At 35.1% G+C, this 22,556-nt stretch overlaps 1 protein-coding gene across 1 annotated transcript in view; it reads right to left on the bottom strand.

Moving 5' to 3' along the window:
• Positions 1-1,720: 1,720 nt before the first annotated feature.
• The window catches only part of CDK17 (cyclin dependent kinase 17), a 115,818-nt gene continuing 94,982 nt past the window's right edge, over positions 1,721-22,556 (bottom strand). The window contains exons 7-17 of the mRNA XM_030819794.1: positions 21,810-21,924; positions 20,529-20,623; positions 20,172-20,234; positions 17,887-18,010; positions 12,024-12,144; positions 9,534-9,631; positions 8,914-9,019; positions 6,769-6,811; positions 5,672-5,762; positions 3,981-4,058; positions 1,721-3,452 (exon numbers count right to left, since the gene is read on the bottom strand). Of these exons, the coding sequence (XP_030675654.1) occupies positions 3,415-3,452; positions 3,981-4,058; positions 5,672-5,762; positions 6,769-6,811; positions 8,914-9,019; positions 9,534-9,631; positions 12,024-12,144; positions 17,887-18,010; positions 20,172-20,234; positions 20,529-20,623; positions 21,810-21,924 (972 nt within the window). The 3' untranslated portion in view covers positions 1,721-3,414. The remainder of the gene's footprint in view (positions 3,453-3,980; positions 4,059-5,671; positions 5,763-6,768; positions 6,812-8,913; positions 9,020-9,533; positions 9,632-12,023; positions 12,145-17,886; positions 18,011-20,171; positions 20,235-20,528; positions 20,624-21,809; positions 21,925-22,556) is intronic.

Below are 22,556 nucleotides of genomic sequence, written 5' to 3'. Positions count from 1 at the left end.
TGTCTCAAAAAAAATAAAAAATAAAAATAAAATAAAACTTTTGTGCAACAAAAGGACACCAAAGAATGTGAAAGAGAACCCAAAGAACAGGAGAATATAATTACAAATCAAATACCTCATAAAGGTGTAACAGGCAAAATACATAAAGAACTCTTACTGACAAAAAGACAAGCAACCCTATTTTTAAAATGGACAAAGTACTTGAATAAACCTTTGGATAAAGGTTTATCCAAAGCAAATAAACAAATGGCCAAAAAAGTATGAAAAGATGTTCCACATCACTAAGCACTAGGTAAATGCAAATAAAAACTACAATGAAATACCACTTCAACCTATTACAATGAATGTAATAAAAAAGAGGAAAAAAAGAATTAGCAAGGATGAGGAGAAACTGGAACTCTGATGCATTGCTACTGCAAATATCAAATAGTACAGCCACTGTGGAAAACATTTTGGCAGTTCCTCAAACAGTCAAACACAGAATTATCATATGACCCAGCAATTCCACTCCTAGGTGTATATATTCCCCAAATAATTAAAAACAAGGACTCAAACATATGCTTATACCCCAATGTTCACACAGCATTATTCACAAAAGCCAAAAGATGGGTTATCCTAGTGTCCATCAACAGATAAATCGATAAACAAAATGTGTATAATAATAATAGAATATCATTCAGTCATGATAAGAAATGAAGCTCTGATACATGCTAAACATGGATGAACTGTGAACATTATGCTGAATGAAATAAGCCAGACACAAAAGGACAAATATGGTATGACTCCACTTATTTGAAATACCTAGAATGGGCAAATTCACAGAGACAAAGTAGATTAGCGGTTACCAGGGGCTGCGGGGAAGGGTAAAATCAGAATTTCTGTTCAGAGTGATGAAAAATTTTAGAAGTAGATAGTGGTAACTGTTATACAACTTTGTGGCTATAATTATGCCACTGAACTGTACACATACAAATAATTACAATGCCGAATTTTATGATATATATATATATCACCACAATTTTTAAAAGATAAAAACAACCTACATAAATTGTCCCAAGTCCAAAAGACAGATTATAACATGTTAACAAACAGCCTTTCAAATGAAAGCTGATAAAGCCTCAGAATGTAGCCACTCTATACACCTAGAATGACACATCCAATGTGTGTTCACAGTACCACTTGGAAAGAAAACATAAAAGGCATCTTCTCTTACCTTTAAGAACCTTATCAGTTTAAGAGGAATCACAGGTATTCAAAGTTCCAAGTTTCGGAGTTTCAATTCCCTTCACTGCAATGTTTTCAGGATCTGAATGGTGCTCGAGTATCAAAAATAAAACAAAAAAAACAAACACTCGTTTGCTTGCCAAATTCCTTAATAAAATGAAGAAATATCCCTAGGAATTCCTAGGAAGAAACAATTTATGTAACAAATGGATATATATTTTCACCCTTTATACACAAGAATTAAGCCTATGAAAAAACTGTATGTCAAATTTGCAACAAATCAAATATACATTCTATGAAATGACAAATTTGATACTTTATAATTGAGAGTGCTATAAAAAAAAACCTAGCAGACATTACTAAGCAAATGATTGGCACAAACAAAAAACAATAATACCTCTAGCACAGTGAGACTTGATTATCTTAAGAATGACCCATAAAAGAAAAGGGCCCCACTCAGCACAGCCTTCAACCCCAAGAAAGAACTGTGACTCAATTTAACAACATGGAGATTTTGTTATTATAAATTTCAAAACAAAATGAAGGAATTTCCACATATTTATAACCTTCAAAGTACAATATTAATACATGTCTGTCAGTTAGAAAGAACAGCAGTTTGTTAGGCTACAAGGTTTAACATAAAACCAATTTACAAATGTGAAAAGCAGTAGTGGTCCAATATTCACCATTACACATGAATCTGTTTCTTCCAGAAATTTTTTTTTTAAAAATTAAAATTTCAGTATCATGAAATATTAAAATAACACCCCAAACATGCCACAATCACTATTCACAAATAAAGTTAAAATGAAATATACAAAAATCCACTTAATACTGTTAAATAACAACAATAAACTACAAGATTTCCTGAAGAGAAATGGTAGGACCCCTGAATGTTTTACAGTGAATTTCAGGAAAAGAAATTAAGTTATGACTATTTTCATGATATATAAGGCAAAAATTTACATGACCATTTCAAAATATACCAATTAAGATTTATAGTTTGTAAGATGCACTAAACAAATAGTCCTTAAAAGTGAACACAAATGCTTAAAATACTGTTACCAACACCAAAGTGTGTTTATGATGTTCAAAGAGATGCATAATTAAACTAATATTTAGTATCTCTGGTAAACAGATAATACCCACAATAATTTCAAGCAATCCTGTAAGTTCTCATTTCTCTTGTTTGTAATTTATCATGGCTCATTTCAAACACATATTACAGCTTTCAGCTGATTCCAAGTGAATGTTATTGAAACACATAGCCCCCGAATGAAAGAAACTGTTCCCCAATGAAGTATCATCCTTTCTAATAAAATAAATGTATTTAAAACAAACGAAGCAAGACCTTTCGTGTTTGAACGGACTTCCACGGTTAAGTTTTAACTAAATTTAAAACACAATGTAAAACAGGTTAAGTGTATTAGTATACAAATATCCAGTAATATGCAGTAGACGTTTCTAAAGTGAGGAACAGGTAAAAAATAAATAATTTTGGAGCTTTAATTTGTTGGTGTCTAATGTGAGATCCTCAAAATGTCAGGGATTCACTTGCTTGAATCAACTTCTGCATCACATGCTTATCTAAACATAATGTGCTTGTCAATCTCTTAGCTACTCTATTTGCCAATGTTCATTAAGAAATTATATAGTATAAACTTAAAGTGTTCAAGATGGCTCACTTATTTTACTATTAAGCAAAGCTAAATTTACATTCCAGGAAACACTGCAGTTTAATTTTAAAAACAAAAAATGCAGCAGTAAAACAATTCGTGAGGAGAAACAGATGCATTCACATATAATAAAGCCACTGCAACTTCTTCAGGCATTCAATTGTTGTGTTAAATAAACAGACAGTAGTTATTTAGCAGCAATGATTCCGCAATAAATAATGCACTGTGTTTCTCAGTCCTGCACAAAAATTGCAGCTACAGTTACATCAATAGCTGTAACCTACTGGCTCTAATGGCAGAGAAGACCTTAAAACCGACTGTACAAAAAATTGTCACACTGTGACAACAAATATAAAAACAATCTGTAGGTCTGAAATAAAAAGACTCCACTGTGAAGAGGACAGTGTAGACAAACGGAGATTCCAAGTCCACCAAAAGAAATAATTGCCTTCAGTTCTGAGTCCTTGATTGGTAAGAAAGGCTGGGGGCTGGGCTTGAAACCATGTTATCAGACTTAAAAGAGCATGCTCTGTCTTCTGTTCTTCCCATGTCCTAAAATATAAAGTCATTTTATGAGGCAGTTCAAGGTTCAGTTTTATCCCACATACAGTTATTTGGTGACTAGGAAGCTAATGTTCCCACCAGCAAAAGCTAATATTCCATGGTAAGAGTGATCAGCACTGTCTTAAATGACCCTTCTGTTGATGGGGTCAGTCTACAGCTTCTATGCTTCGAAGTGATGAACCTGATGACTAGGGAAGCACAAGATGTGTCTTCTGCCTCAGGTACCAGGGATGGCGTGTGCAGTAATCAAGCCAAGTCACTTGTAAAAGGTCTTTGTGCCATCTGCAGCTTTCAGGATCCCTGACTTGACTGAGTCAGATTTTTCTCTGAAGATTTACTGAGCTGCCCACATCATACAGAAAAGTGAGTACGTGCAATGCTAAACATAAACAGTTGTGGAATGCACTGTACATTGGTTTTTACATCAATAATTTTACCGATCAATTTATAAACCAAAAGCTTGGTTCCGCGCAAAAATTCACGATCGACATGTGAAATGGTTTATGACAAACACACCTGTCTCTGGATAAGAAGAATTTCGAAAACCCGGGTCCTTTTGCAACTGAATCTCTTTCAAACTGAATATTGACACACCTAAAATGCATAGACAAAAATTATTAGGTGAAGGTCTAACATTAAAACAAACATAACCCAACTATCAACAAATGTTTACAAAGCATATACTGATTCAATATGAAACCCTTTTACAAGGTGATAGCCCTGCTGAAATTTTTCCTTTTTGTCCCAATGTGTTGAGGAGAAAACTAAATGAATGAAGCAATCCACCTTTAGAACCTTTCTTCTCCCAACTCTGTGTCAGAGCAGGCTGTGAGCAAGTGTTTCTCTGAGGAGAATATACACTGTCTGTTCCAGGACTTTCTGGGGTTGGGAGACCCAGTCAAAATATATTATTATACTAGGTGTTAATTCTCTCTGTCCTTTCTCTCTGTCTCCTTACAATGACATGAAGGTATCAGGCCCTCAAGCTATCTTCGGAATTTTAGCAAAAAACAAGGAAAAGGTTTGTATAACCATAACTGCCTACCTCAGAGTAAAACTTGGTATTAATAATGAAACACAAATATCTTTTTCTTTTTGAGACGCAGTCTCACTCTCTCACCCAGGCTAGAGTGCAGTGGCATGATCTCGGCTCACTGCAACCTCTGTCTCCTAGGTTCTAGCAGTTCTCCTGCCTCAGTCTCCTAAGTAGCTGGGATTACAGGCATGCGCCACCACGCCCGGCTAATTTTTGTATTTTTAGTAGAGACAGGGTTTCCCCATGTTGGTCAGCCTGGTCTCGAACTCCTGACCTTGTGATCTGCCCACCTCGGCCTCCCAAAGTGCTGGGATTACAGGCATGAGTCACTGCGCCCAGTGAAATACAAATATCTTTAAAAGAAAACTTGTAATTTATCTCTTTCATTTCCAATCTCTGTCAGAGAGGTATTCTTTCATTTAAATATATCCAGTAAAGTTGAAAAGTATTAAGGATTTTTTTATTCCAATTAGCTTTGTCACTGACTGCTACACAAGCTTTGATGAATCAATATTGTCTAATAAATGAGAATAGGAAATTAATGAAAGCTTTTGGCATCTTAGTTCCCAAACATTCTTCTAATTCCCTACTCACCTTACTCTATTTTAAAGTAAAATACTGTGGTAATCTAAAAATAGAATGTTACAAGTAAAATCAACGTTACTCAGGCATGGGAAATCTGCTATTACAGTGACTTTGACAATATGCTCACTGCTGTCATGGGGATAGTAAAGTCAGAGTGACCACAATAAAGGAAAATCATCTTTGTATCTTGTGTATTTTCACAAGAAAACAATTTATGTTTTGGTTATGCTTCATTAGTTTTTGTTTGAAATTCACTTTTAACAACGCTAAATCGAAGCTAGATTGGGCCTAGGGACAATGCCTGTCATCAGATGGCATGTTTCAACTAAAGTCCAATAAGATTAATGATCCTTGCCTAAGTACTATTGGTTTCCTACAGAGGAGTGACAATGTGCTCAGTGTTACAAGAAATAACTAAATCATAGGGAAATAAGACACACACCTCCCTTCAAGAAATTCTAATCTAACTATAGAAAAGACTAGAATCTTAGGCTTAAAAATCAATAGCCATCTCCCCAATCACCCCAGTCCCTAACCTTGGACAAATAAAAATAAAGCGGGGAAAACACTTCAGGATTTCTCTTACTTTCTGGTAAAGCATGTATTCTTGGTCCCAGACTTCGAAAGTACACATGTTTCATGGCCTCTTCAGCTGAAACCCTTTTCTTAGATTCATACTGTGAAAAAGCAAAGAACTGCTTCATTAGCTTTTTCTCTAATTACTGCAAAAAGTAGGAGATGGGCAAATTAGCATTTAGAGCTACTTTTAAAAAATCTTGATTATTTAATATGATGACTATTTTTCAACCAACAATTTGGAATACTCCAGTTATACTCTAATTTGAGTCACTGTTGAGATTGTGTAATAACATCTCAGTTCCACAGTTCTAAGATAAGGCTGGATCTTAAACAAGAATTTACATTGCTTGTATTTTCTGAAGCAAAGAAAAATTAAAATATTTGACCTGTGTAGTTACTTCTCTTCATGAACACCAAAGGACTGGTGGACATATACCCAGTAATTTTATGGCAGCCATTCTTAATTACCTATCCAATACTCATTTCCCTTTTTTCTTTGATGATACAACCTAGGTTTGTTCAAGGTGTCCATCAACTCTGATAGATGAATCATGAATCATAACTGTTCTAAATTTAGGCTAATTATGACAATCCTGCTCCCCAATTCCCAGTCTTTCTTACAATTAATGTTCTGGCCAATAAGACTTGGAAAGAAACCTCATAGGGGTTTCTGTAAAGCTTTTGCTTCCAAGTTTCAAGAGGACTAATGTGGCTGGTACTACCCTTATCGTCCCCCCTAATTCCTGCTTTGGAGGGAAATATGAATGGCATTTGGAGGCAGAGCATCCTCCAAAGGCTGCAGGTATAAGGAAAAGAGAACATAAGAGAGCATTAATTGCAGAGAATGAGGCCTTGACACAGCTGATCAATGCCAGTAACCAACTACCTCAGACTGTTGTAGGTGACAAGAGACCCAGACACATTAGGAGAAACCATGGTTTTTTTTTTTGTTTTGTTTTTCGTTTTTACTTAAACATGTGCCTTAAGCATAGATAATTTTATTTGTCATTAACAATACTGAAGAAGCTCTACTGACCCCATTCTACACATGAAGAAGCTGAGGCTTAACAACTTATTTAACAATTACTGTAAGATCTGACTTACCTGAAGAAATTTTGTTATCAACTCAATTCCTTCAGAGTCTAACCTAGAAACAACAAAGAACAAGTGAAAATTTATCCTCTCTTAGCTGATAAAACTTTTCAGATAAAACTATTTTCTAAGTGTTTTAATCTGCTAAATTTAAATGCCCTAAAATAGTCACTCTTGTTGCCTTCAAATAGACTCAGATCTGTTTTAGTCTTAAAAGACTGGCCTTGCTATTTGTTTAAGGATAAGCCATAAATAACTTGGCTTCAATCTGAATTTTCAATATCCAAGAACAAATTAAAGAATTTAAAAAATCACCATGCTGTCTCAAAACAAAGTAACTTTAGTATTAAGAAAGCTTAAATATTGTATCACTTTTTGCAGTCTTTCACTAAACTCAAATATATAAGAGCATCATTTTCCTATTACATAGATGAAAACACAGAGACAAGTGACGCCAAAATGTATCACTGTTGTTCAAGACAAACACAGAAATGAGCTATTCAACAAATTTTTACAGTTGTCTGCTTAGCACGGGGTATTAGAAGGTATTGAGTTCAATTTAAATATGCTACAATAACTTCATAAAACTTCATCAATAACGGATATAAAACTAATGATATAATAAAGATGAAATTAGTATAACTAGGGGTAGTAGGGTTAGGGATTATGTTTGTTTTTTTTTTTTTAAAGATAGAGTTTCACTCTTGTTGCCTAGGCTGGAGTGCAAAGGCGTGATCCTGGCTCACTGCAACCTCTCTACCTCCTGGGTTCAAACGATTCTCCTGCCTCAGCCTCCCGAGTAGCTAGGATTACAGGCATGCACCACCACGCCTGGCTAATTTTTTATATTTTTAGTAGAGACAGGGTTTTTCCATGTTGGTCAGGCTGGTCTCAAACTCCCAACCTCAGGTGATCCGCCTGCCTTGGCCCCGCTAAAGTGCTGGGATTACAGGCATGAGCCACTGTGCCCAGCCTGGGATTATCTTAATGGAATAATCTCTTGACCAGAAGTAACAGGTTCTATCTTACACTGCCTTTCACTGGTAGAAGTACAATTATGAATAAAGTAACATTTTCTTCCAAGTGCTCTCAAGTGGGTCCTGTGGATGCTGCAGTCTAGACATTCTATGTAGTTTGCCATTCTAGCACATATCCAGAGTTCCCTGGGCACAAACTAGGCACTACAGTTATGGAGACTCTGCTTCAAAGAAAAGCTTCAACCTTCTACACTAAACATTACCAAAAAATAATTAAAGGACAAAAATAGAATTTATGCTACTTGGGAGAGACATGCAAAAAAAGCCCAGCACGTATTATTATTCTTCCTAAGAGAATCTAGTTAGAATGGTATTAGTTGCTATAGTAACAATAAGAGTACCAACTCACATAAATACTTTAAAAATATTTTTGGTGTCATAACTATTTTGCTCTTCCTTCCCTAGCTTGAAAATAAAAGGAAGCAGAACAAGTGTGTTATGTTGTGAGCAATGTGAATGGCTCTGGGTTAAAATAAATGATGTCCTTATTTGGTATCTTGGTGACTTTCAAAATTTGGGGGGGATGGGGGGCAGGGAGATGGAAAATGCAGTCAAAGGGGTTATTCTATGTTATCTCCTGAAAATGTAATACATTCTACAAGTAAAAATGTTCTGACTCAAATTTTATTGGGAGCCTTGGATTGATCTTGGGGTAGGTCTAAGAAGAAACTTAAATGAATGGCTGACGTTTAGATGTTATATTTTGCTAAGGAATCGGACAGAGTTTATATTCTTCAAATATGAATTACATCATTAACACTGGTCAAAATACTGATAGGTTACCTTGTGTTATAGAGTCAAAATTTTACTTACATAACCCTTTCTTAGGTTTTTGTTAAGTAAATACAGAATAATTCTGTAGAAAGCAAAACAGGAATTTCATCATAATCTTTGTGGTATGGAATAAGGCATTAATCAATGTCTTCTTTCTGGGAAAAGTAACTATCTACATAAACTGTAGAATTCTAATACATGTACAGTTCAAAATTAAATAAGATCCTAAAATATATAAGGATTATGTGTATTATGTATTTTTTCCTGAATCCTTACTGTGACTAATCCTTCAAAAGATTGAAAAGAATCATGTGTTTTCCCCTTTCACATAAGAAAAAAAAAATACCTGGGTGCATGGTTAATTAGAGGCTGTGGTTTATATTTTGGAAAGCTGTAGTTCTTGAACTCTTCATTTGAAGAAATACCTGGCCAAGTTTCCTGAGATGGAGTTCCTGAATTAAAAAAAAAATTTAATTATATTTATAAATATATATAAAATTTATATATAAAAATTATATACGCATATATATAACAAAGTGTCTTAGAGAACAATTTACATTTACCAGATGACTTAACTATTTCAACTGCAATTGAAATGACAGAAATAAATGTACATGGACTTTTTGTTTGGACTTTGCAATGATACTGTAAAAAGGATGCCTGGCCCTTTTTCTATCCAGTTGATACCACAAAAGTTAGCAATATTCCTTAATAATATGCTGACATCCAATTTTCCATACTAATTATATCTGTTTTTCCATAAAATCTTTGTCGCAAAGATAAAACTTAGCAGATGAAGTTACCTAGAACAATCTATCTTCATAGTGTCCATTCTAACTTTTCTAAGTAACAGCTGTTTATGTTAGTCTCAGTATCAAATTTTAAAATATGTATTTTAGAGATACAGTCCTATCAAGCTAGTCAATTGTGGGTGCAAAATCACTGGGAAAAGATTTCTTCTGTTACCTAGCAGTCGGAAAATTAAGTGCAGTTCATCTTCCACAGTTGATCCTGGAAATAAAGGTCTTCCAGAAGCCATTTCAAAGAAAATGCAACCAACACCCCTTTAAAATAGATCATGAAAATAATTTAGCAATTCATTTACATATTATGAAGCACAAGAATCTTTTCCTTAAGATTGCCTCTCTGCAGAATTTTGCACTAGCCTGTTGGAAAACCTCCTGAAGAGATATTTTAGGTCTAACTAATTTGTTCACTTTTACCCTATTTGTCTCAATTTCTAAATTGCTATATCCATTTTTCCCACTTAAAATATCCAACTCTCCTTTGCATAATCCTTGAAGAATAACAAAGCCAACAGTGACTGAAGATTTACTATGTGTTAGAAATGTTTTTTAAGTGCACCAATTATCTCACTGAATCCTTGTATTAGCAATAGTGTAGACCATGGATTGAACAGCAAAGACAGGAGTGGGGAAAAACAACTGAAGAGATATTATGGTAATCTAGGAGATGACAGTGACCTAAGCTAGGCAGGAGAAATGGAGAGAAACAAATGATTCAAGACGTTTTGATGCAGGAAGCAGAGGTAGAACATGTTGGTACAAGGTGGTGTGTGTAAGAGAAGGAAAAGAAAAGGATGGTGGTTCAGAGATAAAATGGTGGTTCCTAGAATAGTCATCTAGGAGCTGTATGTACACACATAGTTTAAGACATAATCCTTCCATTAAAGGGCTCGTAATCTAGCAACTATATATAAAAGTTAATTTTACATATTAAGTGTTATATAGAAAGTAAAATGATATAGTTGCTATGGAAAACAGTATGGTGGTTTCTCAAAAAATTAAAAATAGAATTACTATATGATCCAGCAATTAAACTCCTAGGTATATATCTAAAAGAACTGAAATCAGGCCAATGCAGGAGGATTGCTTGAGCCCAGGATTCTAAGACCAGCCTGGACAACATGGTGAGACAACGTCTCTTAAAAAGAAAAAGAGAAGGAGAGAGAGATAATTGAAAGCAGGGTCCTGAAAAGGTATTTGTATACCCATGTGCACAACAGCATTATTTACAATAGTCAAAAGGTGGAAGCAACCCAAATGTCCATCAATGGATAAATGGGTAACAGAATGTGGAATATATATTTAATGGAGTATTTTTAGCCTTAAAAAGGAAGGAAATTCTGGCATACACTACAATGTGAATGAACCTTAAAGACATTATGCCAAATGAAATAAGCCAGTCACGAAAGGACACACACTGCATGATTCTACTCGTAAGTGGTACTTGGAACAGTCAAATTCACGGAGACAGAAAGTAATATAGAACAGTGGTTACCAGAAACTGGAGGTAGGGGAGGGGAATAGGAAGAAATTGTTAAATGGGTACAGAGTTTTGGTTTTGCAAGATGAAAAAGATTCTGGAGGTAAATAGATAGTGGTGATAGTTGCATAACAATATAAATGTACTCAATGTCTCACAACTGTACACTTAGGTTAAAATGATAAATTTTATGAGTATTTTACAATATTAAAAATTAATTTAAAAAAGTTGTATGAGACATTTTATATAACTGTTCAAGATAGCAACAGAAATAGGTATAGGACTTATTACCACATGAAGAACATAGAAAATAAATGCAACCACAGTTCAGAGGAAGGAACTGCCAACAGAGGCTAGAGTATATTCAGGAAAGGATTTATGAAAAGCTGTGTTTTGAACGTTACTAGGAATGAGCCCAAGTTAGAGCACCGGAATGGGCATTCCAGATGGGTGGACTGGTATGAACACCAAGAGCAAAGCTAGGAAAGTCCACATTATTCCTGAGATATAGTGAGTAGGCCATTTTGTTAAAAGGGAACATATGTGTTGAGAAACAGTCTGAAATAAGTTGGAAAAGGTAGTTTAGAGACATCTTATGGAAATCCTTAAGTATCAGACTGAGGAATTAATTGTACCTTATTCTATAGGTAATGAAGGGGGTGGCAGTAACGGTGTTTGAGTAGAAGAGTGTCAAGATCGAAGTGGTGTGTGAGAAAGATGACTACAGTATTTTAATTATTACTTTTAGTTCAAGTTAAAGCAGAAAGATTTTGGTGAATATTAAATGATGATAAAATGATAATTTTGTTTTAAATTACTATGTATCAGATACTCTTGAATGTCTCATAAAGCACTCTTCTGAGTGTTCATTTAATCTTAACATCATGTACAACACTTCAAAGTAGTTATTGTTACTATTCCCATTTCCTTAAATGAGGAAACTGAGGCAAAGGCCAGTAATTTGAATAAAGTTACCACATAGTTCTAAATGGCAGAATTGGTATTTAAACCTAGGTAATCTAATTCCCATGCCAGAACTCATTAATCACTGTTATATTATGGCTCTTTAAAATAATACCTCCTTAAAAGTATATACTTATCAATACATCCTGCATTAACAGTTACATTCTTTCAAAATAATAAATGTCAGTGATATCTGTATGTATTTACCACATGTCAATCTGTGTTGAGTACTCCGAGGAACCAAGAAGCACATCAGGTGGCCGGTACCATAGTGTGACAACTTCATTTGAGTAGGTCTTTGTGGGAACTGACTTGGCTCGGGCTAGTCCTTCATAGAGAAAATAAAACAAAGGGTTATGAAAAAGCTTTAATGGATCTCTCAGACCCTGTTCTCACCATGACTCCATTCAAAGGGATGCCTGAGATGGTTAACTCGTAGCTTCTTGAGGCTTCACCACTGTTAACTTTATGAATTTGTTGAGTGCATGTGGCCCTAAGTCGGCAAATCCTTACATAGTTGAACTAAACAAGAATTCCACAACCAGAGACTATGCTTACTTTTATGTTTGAATACACCTGGTGAAGTATTCTGGGTGAATCTAAACTTAAGATGTTTTCCTTCTGTCCATGAATCATGATGCCAAAATTATTTCTCAGCTGCAATTAAATTAATCCAAAATAGGCCAATGACATTGAGATAACACAATTTTACTTCTAACAGCTATGAGCTTTTGTCACCTTTTAACCTGATTACAACTTTCATTTGCTATACCATTTTTTATCAAAAACTGTAAAGTTATTGGTCCATAATCTCATTGAGATTTACTGACAATTTCTTTGCAGAAATTGACTTAGGGACAATTTCCTTGGAATAAAATTACAATGCTGTTCTGTACTCCCTTTTTAGGTTTTAAGTTACATGGATGATTTTGGAGTAAGACAGACTTCGTTGTCCTTGGATATTATTAATTGCTGTTTATGTCAGGGGTGTCCAATCTTTTAGCTTCCCTGGGCTACAATGGAAGAAGAACTGTCTTAAGCCACACATAAAATACACTAACACTAACAACAGCTGTGACCTTAAAAAAAAAAAAAAAAAAATCGCAAAAAAGTCTCATAATGTTTTAAGGAAGTTTACAAATTTGTGTTGGGCTGCATTCAAAGCCATCCTGGGCCATATATAGCCCATGGGCCATGGGTTGGACAAGCTTGGTGTAAGTGATATAAAACATTTGCCATTCCTTTGCTAATTTAATATGGAATCTATTGATAATCCAGAAATAAAGGCTAGAGTTTACAACTTTATCTCGAGTCACTAGTGTGAGAGTTACTACCTCGAAGCCTCTAAATTATGACCTGAAGAAGCAACTTTAAAAAATATCTGGAAAATTATAAATTTATTTTGCCAAAGCAAGGAAGAATTTATTTTTTAGGCTGAGATTGCTGTTGTATATAACTTTGTATATCTGATTAAAATATTAAAGAAAAATGTCACAAAATAAAAAATCAATACTTTATTTTACTGAATAAGGTTACAGAAACAATCTCAGAAATTTAATTAGGCAGGACTCATATACTATTTCAGTTCAGTATAATGGTGAAAGGTTATAACTGGAACAATGTTGACATTATTTCATTTAATTACAAATTTTACTCTAGCATCTCAACTTGGTGAAGTAAGTCCAACAAATTATTTTCATACCAATTTTGGTAATTAATTAACAAGATGGAGGTAGCTTTCTGACCTCTCTTCTTGATATTAGAAGTGGGTTATAGGAAGGCAAAGGACAGGGTTGCAAACGTGCTTATCCTGTAACATACCGTATCAACGCAAATTACCAGTTATAGTTTCCTCAGCATCCTACTCTCCCACTCCTGAGAGGATTCCGAACTATGGTGTTTGTCTACATGGACTTCTAGTTCACAATTAGAATTTCAATAATGATTGGAATGAAATGAAACAATCTCTCCTAAACCAAAGTAATTAAATGTGATATGGCATTATTATTCAAGCCATTTTCTATCATTAGTGAAAATATCTGTCTATATCACTACTTCCTAGACTTCTGATTTTCACTGATCATGGGAAAAGGGTAGAATTTTCAGAGGGACAGAGAACAACTTATAGTATAAATACTCAAAGTTATATGACCCTCCTTCACATGAAGTCATATTTACTATGCAACCAAAAAAAGAAAAAGGAAGAAATAGAGACAGAGTTGAATATACTACCTCATGGAATAATCAGAATTTCCTGTTGCCTTGTGGGTAAAATTTGCCTGGCTTGCTTTGTGAGGTTGGAAGCAAAATTTAAAGCACTCAGAGTATTCCCTGATAAAAGTAGTTGCTGTTTTTTTCTTCTTCTTTTTGAGACAGGGTCTTGCTCTGTCAACCAGGCTAGAATGAAGTGGCTTGATCATGACTCACGGAAGCCTCAACCTCCCGGGCACAACTGATCCTACCATCTCAGCCTCCCAAGTGGCTAGGACTAGAGGTGCACACCACCACACCTTGATAATTTTTAATTTTTTGTAGAGGCAGGTTTTTGCCATATTGCCCAGACTGGTCTTGAACTCCTGAGCTCAAGCAATCCGCCTGCGGGGCCTTCCAAAGTGCTAGGGTTACAAGTATCAGCAACCATACCCAGCCAAAGGCAAATTTTTTATAGTCCTTGACATTCCTTTTGCTTTTTTTCTTTTTTTATTTGAGATGAAGTCTCGCTCTGTCATGCAGTGGCATGATCCTGGCTCACTGCAACCTCTGCCTCCTGAGTTCAAGCAATTCTCCTGCCTCAACCTCCCAAATAGCTGGGATTACAGGTGTCCACCACAATGCCCAGCTAACTTTTCTATTTTGAGGAGAGACAGGGTTTCACCATGTTGGTCAGGCTGGTATTGAACTCCTGACCTCATGTGATCCACCCGCCTTGGCCTCCTGAAGTATTTCTCTTCACCGCCATTCATTTTGGGATTGGGAATAAAGAGCATTACATGCAGGTTAGCTAAGAAAGACAAGGAGAAGGAAAAAGGGTGAAAAGGAAATGGTGGCTGGGGGAAGGAGAGAGAAAGAAAAAAGAGAAAGAGAGAGTAACAATTATTATAAGGGAAATAACAACATAAACTATGCCCAAGAAGAGACTTTATGAAAGCATATGTAAATAGCTTATAATTTGTTGTTCAAACACAGGTAACCCACATATTTCCTTTTTAAGGAAGGAAATGCAAAAAGTAATTTACTCTTCAAATGGCAAAGTACTAAACGAGCAAAAGTATAGGAATTTCCAGAATAAACTCACCATTTAATAACAGTGAAGAGTAATACTTGAAACACTCGTATTTATCAAATTTAATGAAATACTCCAAACAAAACTACCATAATCAAAGCCAGGTGTGATGGCTCACACCTGTAATCCCAGCATTTTGGGAGGCCAAGGCAGGAGGATTGCTTGAGGCCAGGAGTTTGAGACCAGCCTGAACAACATGGTGAAACCCCATCTCTACTAAAAATACGAAAATTAGCTGGGCGTGGTGGGCACCCCTGTAATCGCAGCTATTTGGGAGGCTGAGGCACCAGAATTGCTTGAACCCAGAAGGCGAAGGTTGTAGTGAGCTGAGACTGCACCACTACACTCCAGCCAGGATGACAGAGCAAGACCCTGTCTCAAAACAAACAAAAAACTACCATAATCATTTATGAAAAAAATTATAAATTTAGTTATGGAAAACTGCATGGGTTTTTAAAAACTAAGTTCTCCAAGAGTATTCAAACTCTCAGAATGGGGGACACAAAAAATTCAAAGCTACTCTACAAAGTTCCTTCAACATGAAAGTTTACTTTCTAGAAGCAAAAAGAGCATTTAATTTTACTTTCAATTCCCTTAAAACCAGATTGGCCTAAAAAAAATAGATAAATAGCTGCAATTAAATTACTGAGCATACAATAAATACAGAGTAATGGTGGCAGGTATATTAAGGGAACTCCTTTCAGTAGTTGCTTCTAAACTCATTGCTCTCAAGACCCATTTTATACTCTTGAAAATTATCAAAGACCTAATAAGAGCTTTTATTTTTGTGGATATATTTACTGATATTTGCCACATTAGAAATTAAAACTTAGCAAATTTTAAAATATTATTTTCTCTTTAAAAATACCACCCATTATATGTAGCATGAATGACATTTTTATGGAAGACTTTTTTTTATAAAAACAAAACTTAGTAAGAAGAATGGCCTTCTTTTACATTTTTGTAAATCTCTTTTAAGTCTTGTTTTTGGTGTAGAGATGGGGTCTTGCTATGTTGCCCAGGCTGGTCTTAAACTCCCGGCTTCAAGTGATCCTCTCACCTCAGCCTCATAAGTGCTGGGATTACATCCCGAGCCACCGTGTCTGGCCTAAAGTCTATTTTAATAGAAGACAACTGGATTCCACATCTGTTTTTGCATTCGATGTTTCGTGATATGGTGCTTTGATACATATCACAATATGTATCAAAATGGATCAAATATACATATCACAACATACATATATATATATGAAGGAAATCAAATCTCACACAGATATGAGGTTGAAAAGAGGAGGGCATTTTAATAGCCTTTTCTGATAAATGTGAATAGTCTTATTTGACACTACATCAGAACTAGAAAGTAAGTGGTCTCTTAAAAGCTATGTGGTAACAAAAACTATAACGATGAACCTCTCATGCTTTTGTTGCACTAAAATTCATTGACCTTGTACTTTAAATGGGTCTTTTATCCATGCATGATTCTGTAATACCATGCATTAGCCATTTGGAAAACAGTGGTTCCCTGAGTTATACATTCCAAATGTTTATACACTTTTTCAGCATATCGAAAATCGTGTTTGTTAACATCAACATTGGTCTCATCAGAGAAGTCTGTAAGTATTGAAAAGCCATCAAACTCAAAGCAGATCCAAATTTCCAAACTCTAATTTTTGCTTGAAAACTTCAATTTTTTTATTGGCAAGAAATAGTGACAGTTCTTTTCCTTGAAATGACAGGCTTCCTTCATTCATTGTCAGGAAAATGTCTGCCAAATACCTAAGTCTGAATAACAGTTTGTCTTTCAGTCATTTAAGTAAAAATGGTGTCCCTTCAAATAACAGGGCTAGTTCAATTTGCACTCAAATAATCACATGAGCACCTTTCCTTGAGAGGTAATCGCATTATTTGTGGGTGCAGCAAATGAGTTTTATGTACACTTCCCATTTTATCACATAAAATATTAAAAAGAAATGCAGTCAAGGATGGAAATTAAATATAATTAATAAATTTTATTGCTTCATCATGTAAGTGTAACTGACAGTTTTTCCTTTACGTAAGTGTAGTGGTAAAGAATACAATGATGGCCTGGGCATGGTGGCTCACACCTGTAATCCCAGCACTTTGGGAGGCCAAGGTGAGTGGACCACCTGAGGTCAGGAGTTCGAGTTCAGCCTGACCAACATGGCACTGGTCACGCTAAAAATACAAAATTAGCCAGGCATGGTGGTGCATGCCTATAATCCCAGCTACTTGGGAGGCTGAGGCAGGAGAGTCACTTGAACCCTTAGGAGGCAGAGGTTGCAGTGAGTCAAGATCACACCACTGCACTCCAGCCTGGGCTTTAAGAGCAAAATGCTGTCTCAAAAAAAAAAAAAAAAAAAAAAAAAAAAGAATACAGTATATATTTTGGTGCCACTACTCTTTGATGCATAGTGTATAGTTTTATGCGTTATTACTTTGGGATCATCATTGCAAATATTAACACAGTGAAAAAGGCAAAGAACAGATGGTACAATTTTGGTAATATATTTACATCTAGAGGCCTCCTACAAGGGTCTCAGGAGCCCTAGGGGTCTTTGTCCACACCCAAGAACAGCCTGTGCCTTTTAGAATTTGCTGCTAATAACCAACATAAATCACCAATCAAAGTTCTGTCAAATATCTTATTCTGTGGGCTACCGAGAAAATTTCCACACCCACATAAAAGCAATGGCATATTATGACAGTGGTTGATCTTTTACATTTAAGAACCTGGAAGTACTAATAAATATCTCATACATTCCATACCAAAATCTGCTAGCTTTAATTCTCCTTTTTCATTAATGAGGAGGTTCTGTGGTTTCAAGTCTCGATGCAATACCTTTCTTCTATGGCAATATGCCAAACCACGTAGAATTTGGTATAGAAACAGCTGTAGAAACAAATAAATAAAAATTAGTCTTACAGATGAGACATGCTTTAGTATAAGCATAAATGATGGTAACAGAAAAGCAGCTGGCCTAGAACATTGTAACAGGAAAAAGAAAGTAATTGCACCCTTAAGTACAATGTCTTTTTCCTTTTATAGTGGCTTTCTGAATTTAATAGTTTATTATTCTATTTGAAGCATCTACCTATTTCTTTTAGTCTAACAGTATCTATGGAAATATTTTTTAAAATGAAACTTCCTCCTAGCAGTAACAGTTGATTTACTGTGGAAAATGACTTAAAAAAAAAAATCCTCATAAACTTACAGGCCTACTAAGGTTTACATAGTTTAATTATAAAATTCTGGCACAACAACCAACCAACCCCCCTCCCACCCATCTCTCCTTAAAAAAAAAAAAAAAAAAAAAAAAACAACAAACAAAAACTCTGATCTGGGGCAGTGTCTTTAAAGTAAGGCATTGGAATTGGTGATTTTATGAAAAGTCTGAGGTATCAAAGAGAAAGCTGCTGCATAGCTCTGGCAAATTACTTACTATAAAAATAACTTAAACCAGCTTCTATCACTCATCTCTTGGGTACTTTACTTTCAGCACCTCCTACTCAGCCTTCAAAATCTACTGTGATTCACAAAGGGGCATTAGCACTGTAGTGTTCTGAATGACTCTGAAAAAAGCAATTCCTGTAAGGCTAATGGTAGAGTTTTTGTTGTAGATTTTGGTAGAAAGAGGGTTATGGAACACATAAGACCTTTGATTCTCTGGGGTTAACAAAAAGAACCCCAAGTACAGAGGATTCAAGAGTTTCCCCTCAGTTCATTTGTAGGTGAAAAACAGAGCATCCGAACACTGAGGCAGCCAAGGCAGCAGGTCAACGGTACGCCTGAATGAATTCTCTGTGCCAGAGTCTCTGCAGTCTACATAATTATGTTTTTAAAACTCTAAAATTACTATTTAAATGAATTCCTGTTACACTTTGTATTTTGAAAGTATAAAGGCCATTTAAACAAATAAATAATAAAACGCTTTCCAACTTAAGCTAATCATGTAAACTTGGCATTAAAGAAATAAACGTCCCAACATTTGTGAAATTATCATCATTAAGGACCTTGTTTTATTTTCAAATTATTGCTAATAAAAAAAGCAGGTAAAACAAAATTAAAACCAAAAAAGATACAAAATGACAGTTATAACACTTTGCAAACAAAAAATGTAAAATATGATGAAAACAACCCTGACAGAATATATATGGAAGTACATTTAAAGCCCTTTTTAAAAATCCTTAGCAATGTGTTATCCATATGTTCTGAGCTGTCTTTTAGTAACAGAAACTGGCTCTCCTGTATAACCACCAAACTTACTATTTTTTTAAAATGTAAGTTTAAAATTACTACCTACAGAATTAGAAATGTCTGAAGCACACAGCTGCGACAGCCTATTTTCAGAATAGGTTCTTACATATTGTTGACTAAGTTTGGATAAATAAATCTTTGCTAAATTTGGATACACTACTCAGGTCAAAGAAACCTACTATAAGAATACAAACTATGCTGGATGCTGTTACTCAGTTAATAACTTCTGGGTATCATCTGGCACTGATTTTATGGCAAACTTTTTTAGCATTAAATTTTTAAATATGTTGTAGTAAGAAATCACACCAATTATCTTACTCTTCTTCCTGACAGTACAGATTGGTATTTCCAGCATAGTTAGTGTTCACAAAACCTGCATGTTCTGGCCTTATTCATTAGTCCTGAAAAGTTGTTGTTTTACAATTAAATACCATTTATTTAGGGAGTTCACTATTTAAAGAAGGCCTTTCACAGAATGCACCCATCATTCGTATTTATTCTGAATTTTTTTTAAAGCAGAATACACCTGTACATATATTCTATATTAGGACAATCAGTTGTAATGTGAAATGTCAAAAGAATGAAGTGGTTCTACAAAAAGGTCTGATCCTAAGAAAGCTATAGTATAGTAAACAGAAGTTCTGGGTAAATACTGCACGTTCAGAGGACAATAACCTATTTAAAAGGCCAAACAGAAAACCCTGAAGAAGAGTTATGAGGCTGGTACATTTCATTATATAATGGTTCACCTATGCTTTAAACAAAATTTAAAAATTACACACGAAAGAAAACCTACCTTTACATTGTGCATGCTCATGATGTTTCCACAGTCATCCATGTACTGTTTCAGGTCTTTATCCTGGAAAAACACAGCACTCTGCTATGTGACACACCGTTTTCAGAATGTTGTGACTGGTTCACTTAATAGTGTTTTTCAAAATAAGTTGTTTTTCAAGAAAAGATATTGGATGCACCGTACACATAATTTAATGAAAAACTGATAACTAAACAATAAAGTCCCTTGGGCTGTTAAAAAGTCCAATTTATCTAAGCACAGCTGCAGTTTAAAGAAAAATAAAAAACAAACTAAAAGTCCAATTTACTATGTTTTTCTAAAGCAAAGTTAAATACCGAATTTTTATGAGATGCTTACCAGATACTCAAACACCAAAGTCAAGGATTTATCTGTGTGAACAATGTCATGTAAGGTTACTATATTTGCATGTTTTAAATCCTTTAATAGTGAAACTGCAAAACAGAAAAAGAAAGACAATTGTTTAGTCTGTGGCAGTCTTTATAAAAATCTGAAGTAAGTTGAACATATGAACTGATTAAAAGATTCTCTTAAGTTTAGGCCTTGGACGATGGCTCACCCCTATAATCCCAGCACTTTTGAGAGACCAAGGCAGGCGGATCACTTGAGCCTAGGAGTTCAAGACCAGCCTGGGCAACAATGCTATTTTTTTAAAAAAAAAAAAAAAAAAAAAAAAAAAAAGATTCTCTTAAGTTCAAAGCAATAATTTACCAACAGGATTGGTTGTAAAACTGTTCATGGAGGCTGGGCACAGTGGCTCACGCCTGTAATCCCAGCACTTTGGGAGGCCGAGGCAGGCGGATCATGAGGTCTGGAGATCAAGACCAGCCTGGCTAACATGGTGAAACCCCATCTCTACTAAAAAATACAAAAAAAAGTTAGCTGGGCGTGATGGCAGGCGCCTGTAGTCCCCACTACTCGGGAGGCTGAGGCAGGAGAATGGCGTGAACCCAGGAGGCAGAGCTTGCACTGAGCCGAGATCTCGCCACTGCACTCCAGCCTGGGCGACAGAGCGAGACTCCCTCTCAAAAGAAAAAAAAAAAAAAAAAAAAAACAGTTCATGGAAATCAACTTTTTCTTTTATACTACTGGGTTTGATATTATAATACTTAAAATTGTCCCCAATATTATAATATTCTCCATATCATCTTCTGTATTTTTCTTAAATGTTAACTTTTGAAACTTCTGGGATTAATTTAGATATAAAGTACAAGGAACCATTTTTCCCCTCCACATTACTAATCAGTTGCCTCAAGCCATTTTCTGAATAATCTTCTTTATAAAATGGTACTATGATATAAATATGTTTACACACTGTTTTTTAATTTATTTAGTTTATCTGGTTAATTTATAGTTACCATGTTCCTCATGTACCAATATATAACATTTCCTTATGACAAATAGTTGTCTATGATAGTGATTTTTAATGAATTCAGATTTCATTTTAAGTTATACACTAATATAATTAATCCCTTTCTTTTGAATATGTTTTAGAAATTAGCTTTTCAAAGGTTTAATATTTTCCAGTCATTACTTGTATATCTGAGCTCTTTTTACTTATAAAAAATAAACTCTTATTCCACCACTTTGATTTTAAAATGTTCTGTATAATTATTATACCTTCTCTTATAGCTGTGCAGGGTGCACCTTCTTCATGTTCCAATCGGATCTCTTTTAATGCCACCAAATTCTCTGTCAATTTACTTCTTCCTTTATATACTGTTGCATATGTACCCTATAAAATATATTTTTAAAGGACACATCAAAAGTATAAGAGTCTATTTAATACCATCTTATAATAAAGAGCTCTACCTGAATGTCTAGTTTCTAAGCATTGTTAAATTCCATCTTGAAAAGAAAAACACACAATGATCAGCCTTGGCTTTTCTTACAGTAAACAGGACTTTCAGTTCATATGCACAGCTTCCATACTTCTGTAACATTACAGAGTGCCTCAACAGTATAAAAACATAGACAAAATATTTACTTTTTGTACTTTATTTCAGATTAACAATTAGATCAATAGCTTTAAAATCAAAGGTGCTTTACCTGCAGTGGTATATGGAGACTGATGGACACTAATTGAACATATTAGCTGAAAAATGAAAATGTAATGTACATATTGTTAAATCATAAATTTTTTTTTTTTTTTTTTTGAGATGGAGTTTCATTCTTTCGCCCAGGCTAGAGTGCAGTGGCACGATCTTGGCTTGCTGTAACCTCCACCTTCTGGTTCCAAGCGATTCTCCTGACTCAGCCTCCCCATTAGCTGGGATTACAGGCGCCTGCCACCACGCCCGGCTAATTTTTGTGTTTTCAGTACAGACGGGGTTTCACCATGTTGGCCAGGCTGGTCTCGAACTCCTG

This window comes from Nomascus leucogenys, chromosome 10 (assembly GCF_006542625.1).
Source record: "Nomascus leucogenys isolate Asia chromosome 10, Asia_NLE_v1, whole genome shotgun sequence".
NCBI classification, from domain to species: Eukaryota; Metazoa; Chordata; class Mammalia; order Primates; family Hylobatidae; genus Nomascus; species Nomascus leucogenys.
This window is presented reverse-complemented; position numbering and strand designations above follow the sequence as displayed.